Source organism: Xiphophorus maculatus, chromosome 9 (genome assembly GCF_002775205.1).
Source record: "Xiphophorus maculatus strain JP 163 A chromosome 9, X_maculatus-5.0-male, whole genome shotgun sequence".
Taxonomy (NCBI): Eukaryota; Metazoa; Chordata; class Actinopteri; order Cyprinodontiformes; family Poeciliidae; genus Xiphophorus; species Xiphophorus maculatus.
Window position 1 is genome coordinate 11,855,937 of NC_036451.1, and position 27,742 is coordinate 11,883,678.

A 27,742-nucleotide genomic window follows, 5' to 3' on the forward strand; every position below is an offset into this window, starting at 1 on the left:
AACCTCTTTATGATTGGCACTTACTTCAATCCCAGTAGCAAAGCACAGGTTGTCTTGTAGCATATACAGGGGATTTTTAATACCCAGAAGCCCCAAACACACCGGTAGAGTAGCATAAAGAGAGAAATTACCATTCAGTTTAGGCACACAAGCTGCTGAAATCTACCGTCACACCCTTTTTACGGTTTAAATTCGTCTCAATGAGAGTTCAGAGAAAGTATTCAGTTTTCTCTGGCTGGATGTAGCAGAAAGTAAATCTGCTTTACCCCTCCCCCACTTGTTGCTTCACACTGCTAGTTAGCTGCCTGAAAGAACACAGCTGCCTGCAGTTCTCATTTACAGACTAGAATTGTTTGGAAAGAAATCTTACAGGTCACAACAGACACATATTCAAGACCTAGAAACAAAATCAATTCATTATATAGCTAAATCACTCAGTTAACGTTTCTTTTCTCTTTTACAGCAAACAAACTACGAGCTGCAAGTCTGCCAATCAACCAATAGCTGAGTAGGCGGACCTGCAATAACTCTGAGAACAGCCAAACAGCAAAAAGGTATAACATTCATAACATTCTGCAAAAACTACAAATAAATGTAGCACATTCATATTTAATTTATTTACTTATGTCAATGTATCAAAACAATAATATAGATAGCATTTTTATTACTGTAATAATCCATGTGAGGCTGTTTAAGCAGCAGAAGTAAAAATTGTTACTCTACTAGTTTTAAATAAACTATGATAATGTTACACATTTTGCTTTAAAATTTTGTGTAATTATCATGATACTGAGGTATTTTTATTCAAGGTTATCACAAAATGAGAATCTCATACTGACTTATGCCTACCTAGTGTTAAATTCCCCATTATTGGCAAAATATAGTAGTAATAAAACGCCTCATGTAAACTAAGTTCAAGTAAGAGGCATTTTCAACAGTATTTAGTGCTATAGAGTAAAACTGAGACCTTTAGTTTAAGGGCAAACTTCAACTCAATACTTTATTCTATAAATAATAAGTTCAAGTGGTATAATTTTCCCCTGACACTAGGAAATAAAGGCGTACTGTATTACTGATTGCCTACAGGGAAAAACACGGATGATTGACATGGAAAATAAACCATCAACTGGATTTATAACCTCTTACCCGTCTCCATCCTCATTCATTGTAATCTGGATGCCGAAAAAGCTGTTGACAGCCGGACTGGTCAAGCTGAGGCCCTCGCCAATAGGAGACTGCACATGGTCTTTCACTGCCCCCACACCAACACTCTGCTGAGGTAGGGCTTCGGTCATCTTCCAACCATCCTCCGCCGGATTAACGACTCCTCCGTACGCTCCCTGCAGCTGGATGAGTCCCACTACACCAGGCGCCTGACTGGACACACCTGGAGGTACGCTGGTCGTATTTGGCACTGTGGCAGGCACATTCTGGACACCGCTGTGGATAGAGACGGTGGTCGCGGATGGTGCAGGGGCGCTGCCCGCACCCCCTGAAGGCTGCTGTTGTGTGCTTCCTGAAATTACAGGGGCCATGACTGATGCATTGGCCACCTGATGCATGAAACTCAGATCTCCATTGGGCCCTTGTGCTCCTGGACCAGCAAGGGTGAACTGAGGTGATGATACCTGACTGGTGGAGCCTATGGAGGAGGACGTAATAGGAAGATTCTGGGTGCTTGACCCAAAGTGTTGCTGGCTAGGAAGGGGAGAATAGACAAACTGCTGGGGAAGCGAAGCAGGAGGTATGATGGCACCATGGTGCACACCATTGAGGCTGTCAGGTATGAAAGTCTGGGGGGTACCAGGGCACATGGTTACCTGAGCCTGTTTGGATTGCTGTGATGCTGCTGCTGCATACCCCGTGGGCTGGAAGGCACTTGCTCCACTCCCAATCTGAGGAGACAAACTGTAGCCCTGCTGCAGAGACTCTGGAGCCTGAGAGTGGGTGTGGAGTCCAGTGGAGACAGAGTAGCCACCATCTGTGGAGTTCTCCAGAGCCTGTGCAGGAAAAGCACTGCTACCGACAATAGAATTACAAGTTGCTCCTAGCCCACTGTCTCTGTCCACACTGTGATCGACGGATGGAGAGGACTTCAGGCTGTCCACAGTCCGATGAACTCCTGAATCCGATTCTTTCACATAAAACTCAGTACAAGTCCACCTGCCCCGTCTGAAGGGCTCTCCATTACTATGGTCGAGTTTAATGACTCTAAATCGAGAACTACAACTGTTGCTGGGCGCTGTGTGGCTCATGCTGGTAATAACAGCTGTAGCACTGGTTACTATGTGGGAGCTGGGGACAAAAGGCACACTCCCCCCTACATTATGTGGGGTGTTACGACCACTGGATGTAGATTTCATAGAGATCCCCCCGATAAAAGGGCTTGTAAAAGGCAGCTGGCCCTCCTGATTCTCCCCAAAGCAGTTGTTCAAAGTGTCGACTGGTGAGATCCGGTCACACCCCCCCGGCGACCTGGGATCAGTCCTTGGTTCCTGCGGATCGTCCAGCCGCTCGCTACCGTCCCCAACAACGATCCCGCCCGCCTCCGGCTCACTTTTCTGAGCCGGAGTTACACTCGTAATCTCGAAGCAACTTCTCTTCTTTCCTGTTATTTTCGACATCGTTAGAGATTCGGGTTGCCCAGAGGAAACGGAGTGCTGCACTAACGTGTTGCGAAGCAGTTCACAGCTGAAGCATGGGATAAAGGCACGTACCGTCACAGCACATTTCCTCAGAGTTCATCTTTCAATCTGCTGTCCAGAAAAAGTGTACACACCCCCAAGGCCGGACCCCGTAGAGAAGGCTCGGGGTGTGTGGTCCCAGTGTATGTCGGCCTTCCTTGTATCCGGGCAGCGAAGTAGTAAACAGGCCCTTGTCAAACTTCTGTCTGAGCAGCAACCACCGGTACTCTAGTCTGAGGCGGGCCCAGCCTCTCAGCGGTTCAAGTGTTTCTCCCCACTTAGCCAAGATAGCTGCTGTTGGCTACTTTCCTCTGCCTCTGTTGGAGCATATGCGCCATCGCGATGTAAACAAACTCAGTCGCAGTTTCAAAAAATCAGTACACAATCCCAGCAGCAGACGAAAGGGAGCGTTTCTCAAAGTTTCTCCGGAAAGTTTGCCTCTCTTCTTGTGAACAGCACTTCTCCGGCAGGTAGCTGACAGAAACAGCTTCTTCCCCCCACCCCGCAGCGGCACCGAGCTAACGGGCAGCTAACTGCTCCTGACTGCCGCTCAACCGCTCCGCAACACGCCAAGAACCGAGAGCATCACGAGGCGGGAGGTCAAACGCATCCTCTGTTACCTCCAGCAACTTCATTCAGTCAGAAACTCCAACTGTATACGCCCTCCATGGAGTTGGAGCTCCAAGAAATTGCGAAATTAATTTTAAATGGCTAAGAAGTTAAACATTCACTGTCGTCACTTCCGGTAAGCGTCACACCCGGTAGTCGGAAAAGGGCTGTTAGTTTAAAAAAAAAAAAAAAACTCTCTCATATTAATGTGACTTTTTTCAAATAAAATATTTATATTAGTGAAAGGGGAAATTATACATTTATTAATAATATAATTTCAGATACAATTCAAAATACCAGCATTGCTTCTTTTCTGTTCATTTCTTTTCATCAAAGCTTCTGCTTTTCCAACTTTCCTCTCTTTACACAGTAGAAGCGTTTCTTCCCGGTTGTGATTATGTTAGAAAAAAAAAGTTCACTAGAAAGCACACGATAAACTGAAAATGTCTGCCATCATATAACTGAGTTACTTTTCTCCTACATTTCCATTTCCTTGAGCTTGATGTCGCTCACTTCCATCCATCCAATGGATGAGGGGGACGTATTCAATAACTGAAATATTACTGAAAAGCCCAATTATTTTAGGAACTTATCACAAAGTGAAACATATTATAAAGACTAATTACACATAGATGGATGTTTGAAAGCCTTTATTTCTGTTAATTATGAGGATTTATTTTCACCTACAGCTAATGAAAAAATACCATTTAGAATTAAAACCTTACATGGGATATTTAAAATATTTTAAATAGAAAATTTGGGTTTAATTAAACTTGTGCTTAATATGTCCTTATAGCTTGTTTCCTTCAAAGGGTACTTTTAGGTTCATCTTATTAATATGACTGTATAGGATTAGATAAAAACTATATACATATCAAGTTTATTTGTATAGCAAATATCAGCATAAAGGCAGCTCAAAGTGCTTTACATCATAAAATCACACAAACATACAAAGTCATGAAACATAATCAACAATTGAAGCATAACATTTTCTATGGTGGCATTATTACATATCAGAATGTTTATTAATGTCTTATTTATTATGTTTCAAAAGCTATTCTAAACAAGGGGATTTTGAGTCTGGATTTAAAGGAAGTCAATGGAATATCATAATGATTAATTTAAATTAAAAAGAGAAATTTCTACTTATTCAATATAAGTTAATATTGTGGATATCAGATGTGAAATAAATGCACTTTTTGCAAATTTTCAGGTTTACCAAATATGACTACATATTTGTTCCTTGTACTTTTAACAACACGTTTTCTATATTTTTATAGAGCTTTTTTTATATATAGCTTTTTAAAAAAAAAGCTCCCTAGCACACACTGGCCTGTGTTGAAAGTTTTTAACTGGATTTAAAGTGAGAAGCATTCACCCTGTAAGCATGCAGATCGACGCTTCAGCTGAGTCCACTTGAGTGAGTCATCAAAAGACTTATTATGATTAATCATATAAGTTTGAGAAATCAGGGAATGTTGGCTGACAGGGCAACAGGTGGATTCTGCTTGGTTGTAGTCACCAAGTTAAAACAAACATCCTAATAAAGCTGATAAAGCTGATATGCATCCAGTCATTCCCTAGAAACAAAGACACTTTACATTTATGTCTTATGCTTTTGGCTAAAGGTGTGTCACAAAACCAAACCCATGAAGAAGTTTCAAACAATTTTTTTTTGCAACTTACAACTCTTGGAAATGATTTGTCACGATAGCTGTGAATGATTTATGTTCCTGAGAAGTAAATGTATCCTTCACAACTAGCTGTAATCTTCATTTTCCAGCTCATTTCAGCCAGTTTGATTACTTTGAAGGTTGAATCTCTAATTATTGCAATTTCCTCTGGCTGCACTGGAAGGATACAATATAACTTGTAATTTAATTGCAGTTATTCTTTCCAATGGCAGGGCACACCCGTTTTAAACGCATGGTTTGAGTCGATGAAGTCCAAGAGTTTAAGAGATTACCACTCTAAAGACAGAAACAACTGATGTTTTGATAGAAACAAGGAAAAGGGTGGAGCGGGTTGTGACACATTTTATATCTGGATCTTTTGTTGCCAACCTCACATATCTATCGTCATAGGATTTCAACACCTCATATTAACACAGTGACTCATCTTCCATGTGACTATCTGTTCAACCAGCATCTGATAACTCGTCACGATCCTGTTTGAATGAATCTGAAAATTTATCATGCTTCTATCTGCTTTTTTACCTGATTTTTTCCCATACTCCGTTAACTACATTATTCTCTGCAGCAACTCCTTTGCGGTCACCTGATGGGAGGTTAATTCATCTGCAGAGGCAATCACTCCATATTACATTCAGCTGTGGGACAGTATGTCACAAGATAAGCGCATGATGCAAACACAGAGAAAAGGGCCATAAAGTTGACCTATTTTGACTCACTCATTGATATATGCAAAATTTTGCATGTATTTCATTTTGACCATGTTATGTTGCATCACTGTCTTAAAAAGTTTTTATAGAGGAGCCAAAGGTTGGAAAATATTGTCTTCAACTGGAAGTTCAGGAATTATCACATCATGTACTTCAGTAAAATAGAGTTTTTAATTTTGACAGTATATTAAAAAAAAATCTAAAGTGCATCAAATTATCCAGTAGTTTTAATTTAAAGAAAAGTTGCCACATTTCTTACTGCTGATAAAATTAGATCAAAAATGTTTTCATACAGTTATCATATGTCAAATTTAATCTCTTTTTGTTACAATTTCAGTACCCTAAAGCAAAAGTGTTGAATAAGTAACTTGTAGTTTTACTTGCAGTTGTGAAGCGCTTATTGCACAGAATAATATCCCTTTTTGCAAAAGCTGATTTTAGGTGGTTAAAATATCAGCCTAAGTTTATAGCTTGCTTTCTGTAGTTTTTAAACAATTGCCTAATAAAAGTGGCAAGTGGTAAATATGGGCATCATAACGGCCCATACTTTTGTGATCATGTATATTTTTAAACTTCCTTACTTGTCCTGAATGAGAGAAAACTGTAACAGTCTTATCCCAGCCAGATGACAGATAGCATGCAACAACAGGTTGGGAGAGAGAGGGGCAGTGCCCTACTATATCCTCCTTCCTTCTTTATCGCTGGCATCTTATTACAGGGCTTTCAGCCCAGCTTTAAAACCTTAATATACTTGGATACCCGAAACTCACCTATGCCAAGTCCTGAAAGATACGTTTTAAATTCTGTATTTACTTCTGTACTGTTTTCACAGAGGGAGCAAAAGGACTTAGGAAATGTATAAGTCTAATCTTACATGTATTTTTATTACTTTGTGGGTAAAAATGTTTTGTTTTCTCATATACTAAAGATTGTGACTGATTTCATCGTAAAGCACCTTTGAGGGTTCTGAAAAGCATTTTATGAGTCTGGTGTCATTTTATCTTATTCCATAAGTCAAAATAGCCCTTTACGTTTAAAAGTAAAGACCAGTAAAATGAAATTGTCAAATTATTCCCCTGTCATTTTGAGTTTTATTTCTACAAGTTCATTTCTAGATTTCAGTTTTTTACAGCCTGACCTAAACACTTTATAGGTTAGTTTTATGTTTGCACATGCTGTTTAAAGTGTTTTCGAAGTCTTGTGGGTAAGAACTCTGTCTTTGGGTCCTTTACAAACAGAACATAAAACCGTTAGAGAAATCATTATAAAACATGTACACAAAAGAAACACTCATTATAGTTATATTTTTTATTGTATTGAACAAATGTTTGTAGTCCAAAGCTCTCAGCTTTTCCAGGGTTTAAACTCAACACATGAGCCATATACACTGTTGGCTAAAAAGTTTACACTCAGCATGAGCATGTTTGTAACTTTGGACTAGCTATGCATTTATCCGTTGTTTTTTGGGGGGGGGCGGTGGAGGAAATGTTCAACAAAAAATAGCTTCAATTATTGTTTTTATCAGAGGGGAGTATACATGTTTGAATTCAATGAAGATTTCACATATGATAAATATAGTAAATGTTGTACAGGCTCAAATGTATACACACACTCCAACTTCTATTTTCTTAAAGAGGGGTATTATGTATTTTCCAGGCACATAGTCCCATTTTATTCTGCAATCAAGTAACTATGTTACTTTGAGTTGAAAATGCTAAATATATCGCAAACAAATTAAAAGAAATTTGACTTTGCGTCATTTCTGCCCTCAACTATGGTTATGAGCTTTGGGTCATGACTGATTGATTTTCTGAGATTGATCCTCAGGTCAATGCCAAATTGTGAACACAATTAAAGTTGGGGGTTTGAGGAGGCCAATTCAGAAACTCAGTGCTGGGTAGATTTATCCTAATCCAGTTTTTGCTTATGTTTGGGACTCTTTTCCAGTTTTAACATCTGACTGTGTCCAAGTTTCAACCATCACCACTGCTGCCGCCATCCGTAGGGATGCAAATTCAACCTCAACAAGAAAAGGTGTGTTGCCATGAAAACGTTGACTGCACCAAATCTGACATTATCAATTAAAATGCACAAAAGCTAGAAGTATGTTTGAAGAAGTCAAAGTGAGGCTTTCAAATCTAAGAACACTGTTCCAAATGTCCAGCACGGTGGTGGTAACGTCATACTAAGGGACTGTTCAGTTACGCTGGCACTTCTGGACTGTGCAAACCTGGATTCAGTGTTTTCAACAAAACAATCAAAGAACATGTCTTTTTTTCCCTTTTTTTGTAATTTGCAAAGGAGCATTTATCCAGAAAGAAGAAAAACTAAGAAAAATAACAGTAAATTCAAAGTTATGCAAAGGTTTCTAACCAATTCACATCACATTTTCTTTGTTGTTATTTTTATGGGTGCTTTATTCTCAACCACTGAGTTATTTTGTAGGATCAGGCAGCATGCCCAACTCCATTCCTTCAAAGCACTTTCACAGTGACATGAAAAATAACTCTACTGTATTATTCCAATGCCACAACTCACTAATCATTGAATTACATGGTTACATAACATCCGGAAGTGCCTCATAAGGTCTGTGTGACAAAAACAAACTTGTGCCCTCCTCAGATATGAGAGAGTACTGTAGATGGGAAACAGAAGATGAGCAGCAGGACATACAGATCTATTGCGTGGAGGGGCTTATAAGATGTCATCAGACTCTGATTTGGTTCATGTAAACAGTATAGAAACCAAATTGGATGTGTCTCTTGAAGGTTGTCAGTGTTACGGATGAGGAGCATTAATACAGTCATGTCATATGTAGTGTTACTTGTTCATAGACTCATATATTTCATACAATAGTTCCATTTAAATTTATTCAAGATCAGAAATGTTTTTCTATTGGCTAAACAGAGCAGCTTTCCTATCTCCATACATCTGGAAACAGCTCCTGTGAAAACATTGTTGCAATATCAGCCCTGATTAACCCTCTATACTTAGATGCTCCCTCTTTAGGAGCATGTTGCACGTGGGCTTTCCCAGACCCATTCAATCTGTTTGTGTAGCTGGTTGAGTTTATTTGCTCTGGGCTGAGGGCAAAGACTGCCAGACTGTACTGCGGCCTGTCCCAGTCCAACATGCCTGCTCCACTTTCAGTAAACCACCTCCATAACAACACAGACATTGTGCAGGTTGTATTTTTGGGGTCTGGTAGGAGGGGGTTGGCCAGTGGTCACTTTTAGCTGCTGAACCTGAGAGACCTCTGGTCTTCAGCAAAGACTTGTGGGGTTCGAGAGGGCATGATCAACAAACAATCTGACCTAACATCTCTCAGCACTCGCTAAAAAAAGGTCTTCCCAAGAGCAAAAAAAGGTACAAGGGATTGGTTCAGTTCAACCTGACAAGAATGAAAGTGAAATCGTGAAATATGCTTGTGAACCTTATGTATCTTTTCTGGTTTAGTGGGCCTCATTTCCACAGAAACACTCTATAGTTTGTTAGCTTTGACCTGCACCATTTATTTCCCCATGTTTGCCTTCTATAAAAAGCATGGAAATACCACTATAAGTGTTTTTTTAAGGATGCGGTTCTGTCCTGTTCACACAAAAATGTTCCCGACCAGAGTAGGACTTGATTTGATTGCACTTTTTTATCATGAAGTACAGCTGATGCGTTGAGGCATGCTTTCACCCTTCTCATAAATTTTAATCAAGCATGTTCTATAGATTTATATTACAGTGAACAAGTAACCCATGAGCATACTGTAGAAAAGCTGATGAACAGACTCAACAGGCACAAAATTATCCTAACATAGCTGTGTTTCCACTCTTTGCCCGTATAATACAGTATAAGGTTTTATTTAATTTCTGTTAAATCTTTTTCATTGAATGTCCCACTTCTTGCTCGTTGATTGATTCAGAAAAAAAATGCTCAAGATAATGCAGGTTCAGAACATGAGATCACTCAAAACAGAAATAAACTAACTTTAGGGCCCTCAAATCAGCAGGGGCCCCCATAAAAACATGTGTTAGGCTGAACATATATATTTTTTTAAATGGGGTGTGAATACCTGTAACTGGGTGTGAATTCTTTTTTGGAGGCTGAAGCAGCAGCCAGATGCGTCATGTGAGACAGTACCTTGACACAGACTGACAGGCAGAGGTGCTTGCATATTTTTCAAGCCCAGCAGTGGACGTCATGCTTGAGGTGCAGTTGTGCGAAAATCTTTCTAATTATGGAATGTGAGACGTTCAGAGATTTGGATGTAGTTTTATACCTTCACACAGCTTTAAGCTTCTCTGCAACTTTATCCCTGACTTGTCTGGTCAGTTTCTTGGGTTTTATAAGCTGTTAGTTTTCCAAAGTTCCCTATAGGATCTTCTGATGCCTTCAGAAAATAGATTCTACAGTGGACTCTTGTATTTGCAGGATTTAGGGGCCACAATTGTCTTCAAATAGCTTAAATACATGAGCACCACAGACACCTACTACAAACCCTTATAAATGCCTATTTTAATAGTTCAAACACCAGACATACCTTAATTATATAATAAATCAATTAGCACAAAGGACAATGAATGGTGCTAATTGGTGCCAATTAGCACCAATAAGGACCAATGCAATCATTGTCCTTATTGGTGTTTTGTAAACACCAACCAACAGTAGTAGCATTTCCTAGGTATTTCAGCTTCCCAAGCTGCATTTTCTTTAGAATATTTTTTGCTACACATACTCTGAAGATGTCAAAAAAACTAAAAAAAAATAAAATATTGAAATTCCATATTTGTGCAAAAACATCTCCTACTCTTTTTACAAGCAAATACATGTTTGGGAAGATGCTCCACATAGTATTTAGTTTGCCAAGTTCCTTATAACAACAATACTGTTGATATTATAAGGAAGTAGGATGAGAATATGAAAAGATTTCCCCATTTAAGCTTTGAATCAGAAGTTTTGAATCCCATAACAACTGCATTCAGTTTCCAAAACACATTACGACACTCTCCTCAGGGGGAAAAGCTTTAAAATGATACAGAGCAATGCATGTTGCCAGCAATACAAATTCACCCCCTTAGCCAATCTGATGCACAGTGATACTGTTCATCAAAGTTACATCAGAGGTGCCTGCAGGATTGTGATCCCACACTGTCTCTGTTGTTGCTGCAATAAAGTCTCTCAAAAATACACACAGATCAAGATTAAAGCAGAAATGCATAGATGTTTGGCTGCAATAAAAAATAAATTAGCATTAAACTCTCGCTCAGGGTTATTTTTCTTTTTTTTACCTCCCATCTTTTATTTTCCTACTGAGACTGCTGAGATTAATTTTAGCACCCATTCTTCCATGCTAGGAGTCTGTTAGCATCCCACATCTTAACTTGGTAATATAACTACTTTATCAAGTAACAGGTCCCCAACTCTGTCAGACTGTAACGACATCTCTCTGTAGCTCATCCCACAGATTTAGTTGAATTTAGTTCAGAACATTTGTTTGACTGGACCAAAACTTTAATTTTCCTCACTTTTTGTATAACTGGACGCATGTTTGGATTAATTGTGACAGGAAAAGTAAAATCTTTCTCCATCTTCAATCACATGAAGGGTTTGGATCAAAACTTGCAGGTGCTTTGAATTGTTCATTGTAGCATCCAGGTCTGTTTTGTATCCAACTTACGTTTTGAAATTGTTTCCCAAAGTTGAACGTTGGTTTCTTCAGACAGCAATTTCCCTCTCACTAGTTTAGCCATGTCAGGATGATTTCAGCCATACTAATTGGTCCAGACACAAACAGAAATTTCTTCCGCTCCTTCATTGACGTTGGCTATTGGCAGCCTCAGACCAGTTTCTAAATAGCTTTTTCATCAATTTTGGGAAGTCTTTCTGTAATGTCATTGCTGACCCATAATTTGTAGTTTTAGTTCTCTTAAATTAACAGATACATTTGTATCAGTAGGCAGTGAATGATGACTGTAGAAAAGCACCTGATGACCACCAATACATACAGTGATGCCATCTGTGAATCTGTGGAGCTGTTTCTCTTTCACAGGCCCTAAAAAAGCTGCTCGAGTGTATGACCTCATAACACCACAACTAAAAAGTTTACTTAAGGAACTACAGCACAGAGTTTATATTATTCTTCCTTGTTAGTTGCATTGTTTTAGCAACCTTGTGTTGCTTCACCCTTCTTCACCTTTGAACAGCTTCGGTTAAATCTGTGCAACAGATTTAAGGCCCGCATGTTTAAACCAGAGAATTAAAAAGAGGCTCTTAATATTTTTTAAATCACTGATAAATCGTTTCTAAAAGAACAAGTCCAAAGTGCGGGACGCTGGAGCCTTAAAACTGTTACGACACAAAGACTTACACCCATTAGTCTGAATACAGGATGGAAGAGTTGCTGACGAACATATTTTTTAGCGTATAATCCTGAGTGAGACAGAATCATTGCTTCACAGAGTAGAATTACAGCACAGACTAAAGCAAACAACAAAATTCTTGCTTGTTCAACCAGTTGCCCTGAGGGATTATTCATAAAAGGTGAGAGAGAAGGATGTGAGGTAATTCATAAATCCGTATGTGTGAGCATGGAAACAACGCTGCATGCTTACATGCAAAACTCTGACTGCATCTGCATGTTTTGCATTAGAATATGAAGATATCTGAAGCAGAAAAAAACTTCCCCCATAATGATTGGACTTTGGGTGTTTTAGAGTTTTAATCTACCATAATATGTCATGTTATCTAAAAAGATGGGTATGAGCAAGAATGTGTGATGAAAAGGATAAGAGAAAATTATGTGGAAAACTGATTAGGGTCCCTCCTATCTGCATGTGTGTGGTCGGATGTTAGTCCAGATCTTTCAGCAGATTTGTTTGCTTTTCCCTGCTTGTTTTGACAAGGAAATGATGACCCACATTAAGAAGAGATACTTTTTTTTAGAAAGAAACACAGGGACATGTAGGTCAAAATCGTATTCTAAAGGGGGTGAGGTGTTATGTAAAATGTACTTTTTGAGCTTCCTATAATGTAATAATGTCATTCCCACATTAAAAACATTCCTGGAGTGTTGTTTTGATTCCTTCATGGACGTTTGAGAAATCCTCGAATCTCCTGTGTCAGGCATTAGGAGGTGCCTAAACGCCGCCTATTTCCACAAAGTTCCTCCTTGGAGCTGCAGTCTTCAGCCGAGCCTCCACCTCACAGAGCGACCCTTCCCAATGTCTTTCCCACTCAGCTCCGCCAGACTATCAGCAGCAGCAATAAGCAAACAACTGTTGTGATAATATGCTGAAGGCATCGGAAGTGTCAGAAAGAGCAGGAACTAAAGAGACAGAGGCCCAATAGCAAGGTGTCAAAGTGCAAAGTCAAATTTCCTGTTTGATATAGCATTTTTATAACACCTGAAGGTAACATTGGTTGTGCTATAAAATGGCAATATCTGCCTGGAAAATACATAATGCCATTCTTTTAAAAAACAAAACATTCACACAACTTGTTTCATGATTGGTATGTTTTTGATGACACTGTCAGTTGTTTTAATTAATGTATGACAACCAGTTTCATAATAAAAAGTACTATTTTATTCCCTAAACTCTTTATTTCATATATGTGCCCAAGTCTGGACATTACAGTTACAGAAGACACCAAGTCAATGAAAAGCATCACTTGAAATGGATAATTAATAACTTGATGATGAATATTTTTTTTCGTTTGAAGTCATATTAATCTACTGTGTATAAATTTACTAATGGGCTAAACATTGTTCTTTTCCGGTGTTTTGGTGATAATAGAAGAAAGACATTGTACGACAAGGACCCGACAAAGACAATATGACTTTGTCTGACATGTCAAACATTTAAAATTGTCCATCAAATTGGAATGAGTATTGTTGACTGCAGAGTTTTACATAGTTTTTACACTCATAAAATCATTCTGACCTCTCGTGTCATGGAGATGTGGAAAAGAGACCACAGACATCAAAGTGCCATTTCTGTATCCACTTTCCTCCAGCTCCAGGTGAAGGCAGAATTTCTCACAGTTTCAAATCATTTGTTTTGTCGCTCTGCTCTTTAGACTCAAGAGACGTATCACTGACCCTGAATGTTCACCTGGATGCATCCTTCAGGTCCTCAAACTGCTTCCTGGTTTAGGAGCATTCACTTTTACCCAGAAGAGTTCACCACAGGTATTATAACTCACCTGCCAGCCCATCCTAAACCCCAAAGTCCTTCTGGAGAATCAGAAACATGTAACAAATGATCACCTCTTCTTATCTGTTTTCATTCTGGCTCATCACCACAGTAGATGACATATGTATTCCTACAGTGACGCACAGGCGGCTGGTCCAGAGTTTAATGCTTTTTACAGTCCGTTGACTACTGGAGAGTTGAGTTGGAGTGGGTGGATTTACTTTGACCTTTTGCTTTAATGCCTTTGGAAAAAAAACAACTACGACGGGTAGGATGGAAAGCAACATTCTTCTGCTCATATAACCTCAGAAAAGACATTTTAAAAAATATTTTGCTCTACTTCCACTCAACATGAGGGTGAAACATGAAATGTGAAAGATAGGTGGCCTTACTTTTTATGTATTTGAACAGGATACATTTTAACTGAGCTCTGAAGTAGCTAACAATAAACTGCTCTGAATTTAGTGAATGAATAAGAATTTTTTAAAATAACTTTCCCATGTAAAAAGATGAAGAAAATGTGTGTGTGCATGCGTGGGTGTGTGGGTGTGTGGGTGTTTTTGGCAAAGATGCTTAAAGATAAAATGAACAACAAAAAGGTAAACACAAAAGGGGGCACCAGAAGAGTACAGTAGGTAATGCTGCTGCTAGAAGATCCTGACTTCAAATCCTCACCTGGGATCTTTCTGCATTGAGTTCCATGTTCTTCCTCTGCAGACGTGGGTTCTCTCAAGGTAGTCCAGCTTCCTCAAACAGTTAAAAAAACATGACTTTTAAACATTTGTTGTCAAATTTATTTATATAGCACATTTAAAAACAACAAAGTTGACAGAAGAGCTTCACAAAAGGTAAAAGCAACAATGCTAAAATCAAACAAAAAATAGAATAAAAAGACTTAACTACAGGTCAACTGAATACTAAAACTGTAAGGATTTGGTTTTCTTGGTGTTGATTTGAGTTTTTCTGTGTGTTTATTTTGGGTTTCTGTTGTCCTGTTTACCCCTTGATTGTTCCCAGGTGTGTCTCATTCTGTGATTACCCTCTGTGTATTTAATGCCACCTGTGTTTCTGTGTCTTTGTCGGGTCCTTGTACCAGTCTGTCGAATCTGTCTAGTCATGTCAAGTTGTCTAGTCTGACGTCTTGTCTGCTGTCAGTTATTTTGTAACCAGTTGCTACCAGAATTTGAGCTTTTAGCCTCCTGCTCAATCTTCATCCCAACCTAGGTCCTCACCACCACTCACTGCAAATCGTGACAAAAACCTGACCTGAGGTATGGTCCTTTTGTATCTCTCAGTGGCCCTGTGATGGACTGACTCATGACTGCTGGCAATGGACACCAGACCCCCAGAGCAATGCTGAGAGGAGAAGCAGGTTTAAACAATGCATGTATGGAAAGTATTCAGAATATAGGAAACAAAATCAAACTTTAAAGCATAATGTTATGGATTTGATGAACCTATTTCACAGTTTCTAAACCAAGTTTAGTTTATGGGATGATGAAAGCGAAAAAGATTTACAACAGTCATGTCAGAACAAAGAGAGGCCATCTCCAAACTGTCTCTCAAAGTCGGAAGTTTAACATTTTCAGAAAGGGCCATCCTGACCCCTGAAAGAGTGCCAGACCATAATCCCCCTTATACTCGTCTGACACAGTGCAGTCAGACGAGTGGCGTTCTCCTGGAAACTGACACACCCAGACTCCTCCATTATATTCCTACACAGAGACATGAGTTGTCACTCTAGAGATTTCATCTCCACTGCTGTATGTACTAGCAGTGTCCTTTACACCTCATCTGATGCTTTCCGCTGCACTTGGTGAAGTCGATCGGCCATGGAAACCCGTCCATGAAGCTGTCTGCACAGTGTTCAATCTAATCTAGAAAAGATCTTCAACTATTGACTTTCTTTCGACTCCACTCCAGCATTTTTCATGGCCCACCACTTCATGGCTGAGTTGCTGTCATACCAAGGCTCTTCCACTAATACCACTAGCAGCTGACTGTGGAATATTTAGCGATGAGGAAATTTCCCAGATGGCATCCTATCACACTACCTCACTGGAATTCACTGAACTCCTAAGTGCGACCCCATTCTTTCTAAAAATATTCATTGAGGCACTCCTCAGGGCTATGCACTGGAGCTTACAAACCTGAAAGTATTTAGAACACCTCAATTCAATTAATCATGCTGAAAACAAACCAAAAGCAAAAATTAAAAACAAGTACTTTATAATTACACATCACACTTGGTGCAGCAAGATAAATCCAATTATGACCAAAGAAGAGGGAATCAGGAGTGGCCAGTGAACTTTAAACCTGCGGCGACATTGTTTAAATAGATCAAAACAAAAGCATATTCAAATAAAACTAGCAAACCATGGCCTGACCCTTTGAATTTCCTTATCCTCTGTAAACAGCATGCTCTAACTTTGACAATACTCTTTCACCAGTATCAGATAAGATGATTCTCTTTTTTTACAGCTTTAAACAAAATACTAAACAAACATCAGCATCTGAAGTACAACACAACAAACACATGCAGCTATGTGATCTGATCAGGAGAAACAGTGCGTGTTACCGTGAACACAACACTCCCACTGCGAAGCATTGTGGAGGCTGAATCATGCTAGGCAAAGAATCTTTTTCTTTTCTTTCTTTGGAGTGTGAGAGGGGTCAAGGGTCAAGGAAGCTGGTCACTGTTTGACTCTGCAAAAGACTTGAGACTTGGACAGAGGTTCACCGTCCATCAGTACAACCTTGCAATTGGAGAATTTAGATCAGATCATATTCATCTATTGGAGTGGATCAGTCAAAGCCTGTGGCTAAATCCAACTGAGAATCTGAAATCTGGTCCATAATTTTAGCCTCCAGGTGTCTTAATTAATGAGAACCCAGATGGCAAAATGTACAGAACAGGATAATTATTAATACAACACTAACTGCAGAAAAAAGGTTCTTCAAAGTGTTAAAAGGGTGGTATTGGTTATTTTGCAGGCACATAGTGCTTTTTATAGCACAATCAAGTAGCTATGCTTCCTTCAATTATTATAAAAATTCTGTAAATATCAAACATGAATTAAAAGAAGTTTGACTTTGTAATTTGATGCCTTGAAATTGGGTCTCTGTGTCTTTAAGAAGCTCCTGGTCTTTCTGCCACTTCTTCAGCACCTCATCACAACAATGCTCCTCCATTAAGCTGTTTACAAACATTTCTATTTCATTCAGGACTTTAGATTTAAAAACTTAGAATAAACTTTACCTAAATTACACAAAATAAAATCATTTGCAGAGTTTCTCAAAGATTAAATGCACTTCTTCTTCTGTGTTCCAGAAAATGCATTGACACATTACTGTTTGTCTCACAGGTAAATTCTTGTGTTTTGTGTCTTAATTGTGAGTTTGCCTCCAGCCATAGAAACAGGGTTTGCAACTAAAGGAGGGAACATAAAGTACTGTACATGCGGGTGCCTCTCCACCCATCACCTCTCAAACACATGCCTTTGGCAAGATGTGTAAGTTATTTATGTGAGCTTAATTTCAAAGTAAGTTATTCTATTTGTTGCATCCTAAGAGCTGCTCTGCTTCAATCATATATAATTCAGCCTGAAGCCGACAGGAGCGCAGAGAGCAAAAGTTGAACGATATCACCACTCTGTGACAGGGACTCTGCGAAGTAATCATAAATTTGTCAAACATGATATCAGTGCTCAACTCTCTTAGTTTCAGCCCACATAAATCATAATTTGATCCTAAACATCAGAGTCATGAGCTTTATATTTCTCATTTTCTAATTAGAACTAACGACCTTTAACCTGTGCTCATACCCCCATGTACATACCGGCCAACTTTTAATCCCTCCATTGTATCCTAAATCCTGAGTGACTTAATTTCCTAATTGTTCAGATTGAAGGGGATTATGGTGTCTCAGAGGCCAGCGGGCAATCAGGGGGTTTAGCATGGGGTGAGAGATGGGGGAGAGGTCAGAGTGTTCAACCTGCAAGAACAGACGAGGTGGACACACTGTGATCAGTGAGCATCACATTCTGAGCTCAGAAACAGCTATACAGGTTGTAACTGCAAGCCTTTAGGTTACAGGGACATTTCAACAATGATTTGGGTTCATCTTAAGGCTGCACCTGGAAATCACTTCCAGCTGTGGCACAATAGGAAAGTCAAAAGAAATTAGTCAAAATATCATTTCCAGCTGCTTGAAGGTGTTGTGTTCATCTGTTCATCAAGTATAAGTAACAAAATGAAGAAAAACATCTAATGAGGTGTTCAAACACTGCTTTTACTATTCATGCAACAAAGGCTTTTTTTAATCAGTAATTTTTAAATATTTTGTGGCCTAAAATAAATCTTTCAGTAGTTTATTCCTTTTCATCTTTAGAAAATGATGCCTGGATAAGACATTTACAAAAAATTAATGCACACTGTAAAAAAAATCAAATGTCTCTAAATTATAGTTACATACCGGCTGCCGTGGTTTCCAGAGTTAACTGTATAAATACGGTAAAATCACAGCAGCTGGTACCATAAATTGGAGATGCAATCTGTGCAATCTCAGCACGGTTGTTCCTGCACAAATGTTTTTAACTGAGATGGTTTAATCCTGCTTCTCTCATAAAAGGTCTTGAAAATAGCAAAAGGCAAATATTGCTTCATTTTTATAAAATCCTTGAGGTTTTTTTTTTGTTGAAATCAATCTATTTTGAGTTGAGTTCAAACAAATAAAAAAACTTGCTAAAGTTAATACAAAGATTAGTGCATTGATAATATTCATTGGAGGTGTAGTTTTTGTTAAAAGTTGGATATATGCTTAATTTTGATCAAATTAACTTAAATGATGTTCCTATAGAATGAGACTGAATGATAATTATAAAAACTCCTTCATGAAAATTCTTCATAAAATTCCTGTTCGCTACCAGTTCAGAGAAAAATAAAACATTTCATTCTCTGCAGAAACTATCTACATCAGAACTGAAGCCTGAAAGCCTGCATTGTGACACATTGTGACTTTCTGTGCCATTTCAGTCTTTGTTGCCTCCATAACACTAAGTGACACACATCAGCACTTGTTTTCAGGCAACTGATAATTTGGAAAAAAAATTTGACAGTGGTTTTAATTGAATTTTAAAGAGGACATGTTGGAACAGAATAGGTGAAATAAAATAATTATTATTCGCACGGATTTGAAAATATGAAATTTAACACCTAGTCATGACTAATTATTGTTGAAAATATCTCATGCCTTTGAGCAGGTAGTTTATATTCAAATGAGATTTACTTTCATTTGCTTATTGCTCCTTATGAAAAATGTGATTTATGTTGTTTGAAACAGTGACAGCTTCCTCCTCCAACCAGTTTCTGGTTTCTATGATGAGGTTTGTCATTGGCATTGCAACTCAGTTGATATATATATATTTTTTTTTTTTTTTTTGTGCAGCCAGTGCTGTCTCCGTTACTGCCCCTACTCCTGCCCCTGCATTGAATCAAAGCTGTAGGAAAAGTTTCCAGCCACAAGATGTCACTGCAGAGCTGGGAAACATCATCTGCTGCCCTGACAACCTCTTTATTTGTGCGTTTCTCCTTATCGTCTTATTTCAAGCGTGTTCATACCAAAGTGTGTTAATGATTGGGATAGAATGCTAAAAATAAAAAAAGAGCTTGTAAGTACTTTTTATAATCAATTCAGTCTATTATTTAATGTTTGCAAATGCTCTATTTTGTCTTTCCCTTTGAGTCTGAGCCTTTTAGCCATTTATAACTCTTTAAATGTTAATAAAGATAATTGAACTGAACTGAACGTACCTTTATAATACCACAAAAAGCTTTTATTACTTTCTCTATGTGGATATTAGCCTGTTTTAGGATCATTATTCTGCAATAGTATGGAGCTGAATGTGTACTGACTTTATTCATCCTTCTGCTGCTGACATGTTGATGTGCTGCATGTGAGCATTTATTAAAGAGCTCAAAATGTACATTTGAAAACAGATATTTATATACACTGAATAAAAAGACACATATACATTTTGTTCTCTCTGCCTAAAGTTAAACTTTTCTTGTTTTAGCTTAGCTGTAAGAACCACATTTTTTTCTCTTTGCTAAATACCAGAAATCTGGAGAGAATTTTTTTTAATGATGTTTCTGGAACTTTCTTTGAATTCAAAAGTTTACATAAATTTAGTCAGTATCAGGGATAACTATCTTTTAAACTGTATGATCGAATTATACCATTAAGACAAATCATTCAGTTGACTTGTTTTTCTTGTAAATACCTTCTTAAAGCTGTTCGAAATTTATTGAAATTCTGATGCATCTCCAATGTATATTTTTGGTGAAGTGTTTCAATATGAACACAACTCTGTGTAAGACTGACATCTTCAAAGAATTTGTCTGAACTTTTGGAAGTATTTCTACTATCGATTGCATATCAAGTGTTGGGTCTGCATAGACTTCAACTTAAACTTGTTGAACTGCCATCCCTTTGGAGGAATTTTTCATGCATCTGCTTAGATAACGGATTTCTAAAATAATATTTAAAGAGTATTATGATCAGTGATAAAGAAAAGATACAGAACTACTCTTGGCTGTCTTAAAAGGAAACATTCTGAGACTACATCCTTTTACTTTAACCTTGTTCTTCAATGCTTTCTGTGTCCTGCAGTACCGATGTATATTTTTCATTTGTCCTACAATGGCGATGGCTCTTTAAGTAACTTCGAAGTCGATGTGCAGGTGTGTACGCCTACAGAGATAGGCGGGTTTGGAAGTGGCCATGCAGGTTTCACAATGGGTGTTTTGTATGTGACCTGTAAACATATCAGTGGGTGTGGTGAACAAAGCTGAACCAGGTGTGTTGAAATGTTGACTCTATCCAATTTGGTCCAGGAGTTTTGCAGTTTGTTAGCAACCCATAGACACATGACCTATTTGACAACAAAGTGTCTGCAGTGCTTTAGTTTTAGCTTCCAGAATGTGTTTCATCCCATATTTTAGTTTAATCTAAAAAGATTTTGATTTAAATTTTTGATGTCTTAAGGTGCATTGATGAAAATGATTGCAGAAAAATTGACTAAATAGTGCATTAGTGTTGCAGAATGAGCTCAATGCTTAGCTGATGCAGGAAAAAAATTCCTTCTTATGCATGAACCCTGACTCAGCAGATTTGAAAATATACCATTTATTTTATTCATACTTTCCAATATTATTTCATGAACTACCAGCAGGAATGCAGTTGATTTTGCCAAAGAGACCACATGAGAGCAGTAACTCATTGCAGAAAACAGAACTATGAAATTATCAAATGAATAAAGGGATTGAACTTCTCTCTCCTGCGTATTAGAATTTGAAGCTTTGCACAGTACAGTGGCACAACATACATTTCACCTGTTTTGTTTACAATAATTTAGAAAATTTGGGAACAATAACTATTCAAAACCATTTCAAATCATCATTTTTACATATTCAGAAATTGCAATGCAAAAACAAGCTATAGAAGCACACAATAATCTGCTAAATCATTTGCGAATTTAAAAACGTAGCTCCTCTGAGTTGAAAAGCAAATCATCTCAAAACACTTTAAAACACAACCCCAAAAAATTTGACCCATACTGTTAGGCAATGAAACAGAAACAAGAACAGATGTTCCTAAGACTGTGATCATCTTCAGACGAAACTGGACTTCATCTGCATCCTTATTGGTCTCCTGATCGCCTGCAAAAACATACATTTGTCAAATAAAACACAATATCTACTGATTATTTCAATTTTCACTTCTAAATGTATTGTCATGATCAACCTTTTTACTGCAGAACAATCTAACATTGTAATATTTTTTCTGCATTTTCTGCCATAAAAGCCGTAGAATGAAAACTACAGAAAGGGGAATCAGAAAAAGAATAAGAATTGTACAAGTCAGCTTTTCAGAAGATCTACTGTCTGTAAAGTTACTGCTCTAAAGCAATAGAATAGAATAGAATAGAATAGAATAGAATAGAATAGAATAGAATATATAAATGAATTATATGTGTTATAGATAACATGCTACATTGATAAAACGTGATTTAATATTTCTAACAGTTCATGTCTTCAGAAAATTCCAATACAATCCAAAAAAATAAATCTTACCTTTCAGAATGTTTGCATTTTTAATCCTGTACACAGAAAGGAGTTCCTGATCCTGAATTCTAATTTAAGAAGAAATGCCTTAGAAAAAGCTTTCTTCTTCCTAAAATCAATGAGCTCAAGAGAGAATAAACTTCTGCTGTCTGTTCATCATCATGTGAAGTGAATAATTTTTGGCAAGTGGGGAGTGGTTTGGGGTTTTATGATGTTTTTTAAAGAGTGTTGGATGGATCAGCCAGAAAAATAGCACCACCTACAGAAACTAAGGAGGAAAAAGAAGTAAACTCTAATAACAAATCATCTAAGAAATATAAAGGTAAAAGCTTCACCAATAAAACAGATCAAAGATATGCTTATGTTTGATTATTAAGATACAGTAAAATCCTCAGCAATTAATGTTGAGCTCATGATACCTCATTGTTTGCATTTTAAGATTTGCCGGATATGAAATCATCTAGGAATTCAAACTACTTCAGATCCACTGAGAATGATGTTGTGGCTTGTGTTAACTGTTGCTGCTAAAACAAACCACTCCATCATTTTCATTTCACTGTTTATAATCCAGCATTATATTTTTAGACTCAGACACAGGTCTGGAAATGTTTTATGATGAATCACAGGCTTGTGTCGCTGTACGTTCAGATCATGATGAGAGGTGTGGAAAAAGAAGCCTGCACAGCACAGAAACTGAGTTCACAGAATAAAAACCATTATTCAAGCTGAGAGTCACTTAATGCCTGTCTATGAATCATGACTATTCATGCTTGGAGAACAGTGGGGCTTTACATCCAGACTGTACATTATCTTACTGATGCACCACTGGGAATGCAAGGACAGAGCTACACAATTACAACTATGTTCTTCTGCACCACATAAAAGAGGTTTTGTCAGATAAATTATACATTCTTTGTTAAATTAGCATCAATTTAAAGACTTTATCCAGATTATGATTGGTGGGATGTAGCATGCTCAGCCACATTCTCTTTCCTACCACCTATATTTTATGGTACTGCTGCCCAAAGTTCTTCATGGAAGGGTCTTACTGAATGATGCACCAGCCATACATTAGCGATATCCTCCCTTCACTCACACCTGCAACCCTTTAGCTCATCAGTCTAGGTCCTTTCTTTCAGTATTCAACCTCCCAGTATTTAAGCACTACATTTTCAGCCACTCCTTGCTGGATCCTCTCGTCTACTCCAGTCATGATCTCCTTGTGTTATCCTTGTGTCTCCCTCTTGGTTTTCCTACTTAGATTTGTATTTATTCCCGCCCTGGTTAGCTGTTAACTTTGTAAGTTTGCTTTTCATAAAACCTTCACATTCATTCACCTCCATATCTCGGCATTTGAGTCCAACTTCAGATATAAGGTTCTTTCATCCTGATGCCATATTTTTTGTTTCTCCTGTAACAAATCACCAGCACAGCATCATGAACAAAAACAAACCAGACAACCGGGGGTTTGTCAAGTGAATGTAACTGTATCATTCAGATCTAACTTATAGAAATCTACTGAACTTAATCATTTTGATCCCTTTACATATTATTGACCAAACAAATGTGATATTTTAACTGTAAACAAATCTGCGGCTTCAGTTTTTCCTCTGCCATGCAATGCATGTGAAGCTCTCCAGCCGCATCCTCGCTATTCAAATCCAGACTAACCCTCTGCCCTCTAAGGTCTGTTGGACTTTATGTAAACTTACCTTTCGTATATGCGTGCCGACTGTGTGTGTCGTACACATTTGAATAACAAGTTGGCTCGCACAAGAGAAAAAAGCTGGGTGTGTGCAAGCTTTTCAGGGTCGATTTGCATACTTGCGTGACGTCCTTGTTCTTGGTGATGTAGCTCCATTCCACAAAGGGGCGGAGAGCGAGTCTCTGAAGAGGAGACCTCGCTGTTTGCACAAGCAGAGTGGCTGCTGGACTTGTAAACGGACCAGTTCACTCATTTCTTTGGAGGACAAAGGTCACTGTAGCTATGCAAGGGTGTAGTATAAGTTGTACGGGTGTACTACAGATCACAGTGGCGATTTTCCTCTAGTTCTACTGGATGAATTTCAGCATTGTCCTTCTTCATGATAATATGTTTGCACATGTTCCCTGCAGAAGCAGTTATAGCTCAGAGGTTTAATCTCTGCAGGGGTTAGGACATGTTTTTCCAGTTCTCTCGAAAAAAGATCTTCTTTCATTGTGACAATCCAAACCTGCAAAACCAGGAGACATTTTCTGGAAAGAAACTTATCATCAGCACTCTATCTTCTCTACCTAATGATGTTCAGTATTTAAGGTTCCATGTTCGAGCATCTCCTGAAAAGGCATAACAAAAAAGACATTTTATTTTCAATTTTCTTTTAAAACGAATCTTAAATAAATCTAAACCGGTACGTTTTACGCTATCCAGTTATTGCAAAGACATTTGTCCAAATCCTCATTGATGTATGAGGCTACCTGAGAGCCTTCAAATGCATGATATAAAAATATCTTTTTATTCTGCTGCTGCAAGACAGTGAAGGAAGCAGGGGTTATGAATAAGTAATTTGGTGTAATTGTGGTGAAAAATGGTCTGACCTGTATTTGGCTCAGTCTTCACTGTAGAGCCACCTATAAAGTCATGAAGGAGAACAGAAGGCTGATTATCTCAATTTGTTTATGAAGATTTTCTCATGACTGTCAGAAGGACAATTACATATGTAAACAAACTGTTTACAGATCAGTCTAATTTTGCTTTTATGTATCTCTGAAAAATAATTGTATTTTATCTGAGGTATACAAGAAAACTGCACTTAATATGCACTTATTAAACTAATGTTAGGACACCCTACTCCCTAATAGTGGCCCTTTTGTGGAAGCTAATCCAACCAGACGCTTCTTGTAGCCATCTAGCAGTGTCTGCTCAACATACAACTTTTTCAATGGTTTTCCTGTCAGGTTTTTTTATGCAAAGTCAGTCAAAGGTCACCCCAGAGCTGCTTTGGGCTATCACTCTGCCAAGGTCTTTCTCTGACAATCTTTTGGAAGGGAAGTGAAACTTATTTAGTTTCTTCCTGATCATGCAAGGATCTATGTTCATATCAGCAGCAACAGCAGTCTGCTATAAGTCCCGTGATAACAACTGAGGGTTTCTGAAACTTCTTTTAGCATCTTACGTTCTGTTGTTGAGGTGAACCTGATTGGATCGTCAGATATGTGCATGTTGATGCAGTTGTTTTGAATGTCTTCCACTTGCAGACTGTTTTATTTACAGTGGAATGATTGACTTCAAAATCTTTTGAGACCTCTTTAAACCACTTGCCAGACTCTTAAGCTGCTACAATCTTCTTTCTGATGGCATCTTTACATCTTACCATTGTCAGATGGTAAGATGATCTCACTCTAACTCTAAGGAGCACACCAAACTAAATAAAGTTTAAACACAATACATTTTGTGACCCTGAAACTCGTAAACCAGAGACCCGCCTCCTGATGACTACCCCCTGAGATTTTGTCTATAAACACCACAACTGACTTGATTGTGCTATAAAATTGCACTACATGCCTGGAAAATACATAATATCACCCCGTCAAACTGCAATTGATTGTTTCCAGTCGCTAACATGCGGCTGTGGCGTGCAATGCTCCAGCTCAAAAAACTTACCAGATATTGTGTGTGCTGTAAGGGCCATGACATTTTTGCCAGCATTAAAATGTCTTAAACATTCCTCTCACTGCAGCTTTAATTGCTCAAAATTTGAAAGTGTGTCCAACACCAACTGAATTGCTCATTTCACTTTCTCCACTAAACTACCATCCAAACTACAACCAAACTGCAACCCTACATAGGTAGAATACATTTCTAAAAGAGAAAATCAAAGTCTTTGTTCACAACTCCTCCTCTTTGCTGATCGACTCAGTTGAAATCCACTTCTATAGGAGAAATACCAGATGGAGCCCTGAGGGGAGATGACAACTGAGAAGAATTTCATAGGAAAGCAATGGCCAGTAATCACATAGCCTAAATTAACTCTACAATTAAGGTAAAAAAAAAAACAATGGTCAAAAACCTTCTTTAAACCTATAAAGCATCAGCGGACTGGAAAACCTAACTACCAAACCCACAGATCTGATTCACAGTCCCATAGCCAGAACAAAAGCCATCCTTATCTTCCTGAATCTGAGGTTTGACATTGATCCTTTCCAACATCCTAGATTAAACTTTATACACCATTCTTCTTTTCCAGAAAAGGACTCTAGTTCTTCAATCCCAAACCACTCCTATTGATTTTAATCAGCTGAAATGACCAAACTTGCTTTATCTTTCAGCGAGTCTGCTTGTGTACATATTTCAAATTTAGATTATCACTGATATCAATTATTATATTTGGCCACTACCCATAAAAGCAAATTCAGTGCTCTGCCACTGTCTTCAAAATAAAAGCTTATCACATGCTTTCTGAATGCTTACTTCCAGGCTTAACAATTTAATCCTCTCACTTCGGAGATAAACACAAGATATTGATGCGTTCATGAATAGGAATATGAGAGAAAGGCTAGAAGACACTTTTGTGCAGTCTTCGTCATAACTATATGGTTCAAAAGCAAGCTTAGACTAAAGCAAACAGGTTAGCCCTTCTGCTGCTGCATGACTCATACGCTGTATGGATGATAGATGCAAGTCAAATGATTTTGACTCAACATAGGTGCCAAGCAGAGGTGACCATGGAAACTCCTCCATCCAATGGGAAAGCAGGATATGGGTGTGGCTCTCTGTCTGAGCGACAGCTTTTCTTCTTTAGTCGGGTGAAAGAGCAACTTTCTGTGCTCTAATTCTTCAGCAGGCAAAGACAGGCGGAACTCTGAAGAAAGATAAAACTGTCATACTTCTAACATACTCACGTTCACTTTAGTATGCAATTAAATTAACAGGAATTACATTTTCTTTGGCATTGAGTGGATTTGTCTTCATTACGCATATTTTATTGCAGGTTTTTTTCTGCTGTAAAAGTCTCAGAATCATGGTTACTGTTGTAAAAAGGAGGTAGTTCTTGACTAACCTTCTTTATAAGTCATGTCCAGAAAAAAATGGATGTGACAGGGTGTAGAAGAGGGAAAACAAGTGGATCATGAGATTCATATGGTTATTAATGGTTTCCATGGACCAAATACAAATACAAAGGTACACAGAGGCCTGCCGGTTTGATGCTGTCGCGTGGAAGTCAAAGGTTGTATTTCAGAGCTGATATCACCACTGGGTGTGAGTGTCTCTCCTGGTGAGCTAATTTAACCTTCTTTACACTGACTGTTGTAATGATTTAGAAAGAATTGTTTCTTGAGTCCAGCTGATTGTAATTTAAACTCTGCATAAGTACTGTGTCTCTATGAACACTTGAGAGGTCTTAAGCAAGAGGTTTAAGACTTTTAAAGCAAAATTAGGTCATAAAACAGTTTTCTTAGGTTTCAACATCTCACAGATCACTGTTCAATTTATCCAAAAACTAAAATAGTGTGACACAACTGCACAAATACCAAGACATGGCCTTCCACCTGACCTAAGGAGACCTCAAGGAAAGTGTTATTAGGAGAAAAAGCAAGCACCCAATGTATTTAAAGGAACGATCTGTGGAACAAGTACAAGAAGAAAGGGATTGCTGAAAGAAAGCCATAAAAAATTATGTTTTCATTTCACCACATGCCATGTAGGGACACAGCAAACGTGTGGAGTAAGAGTGCCCAAGTCCAGTCCTAAAGAGTTACTA

At 38.2% G+C, this 27,742-nt stretch overlaps 1 protein-coding gene across 1 annotated transcript in view; it reads right to left on the reverse strand.

The window, feature by feature from the left end:
- Window positions 1-3,406, reverse strand: part of LOC102232348 (TSC22 domain family protein 2-like) — a 43,123-nt gene extending 39,717 nt beyond the window's left edge. Inside the window, exon 1 of the mRNA XM_014469241.2 lies at window positions 1,147-3,406. Coding sequence (XP_014324727.1) covers window positions 1,147-2,624 — 1,478 coding nt within the window. The 5' untranslated portion in view covers window positions 2,625-3,406. The remainder of the gene's footprint in view (window positions 1-1,146) is intronic.
- Between the last annotated feature and the right edge of the window lie 24,336 nt (window positions 3,407-27,742).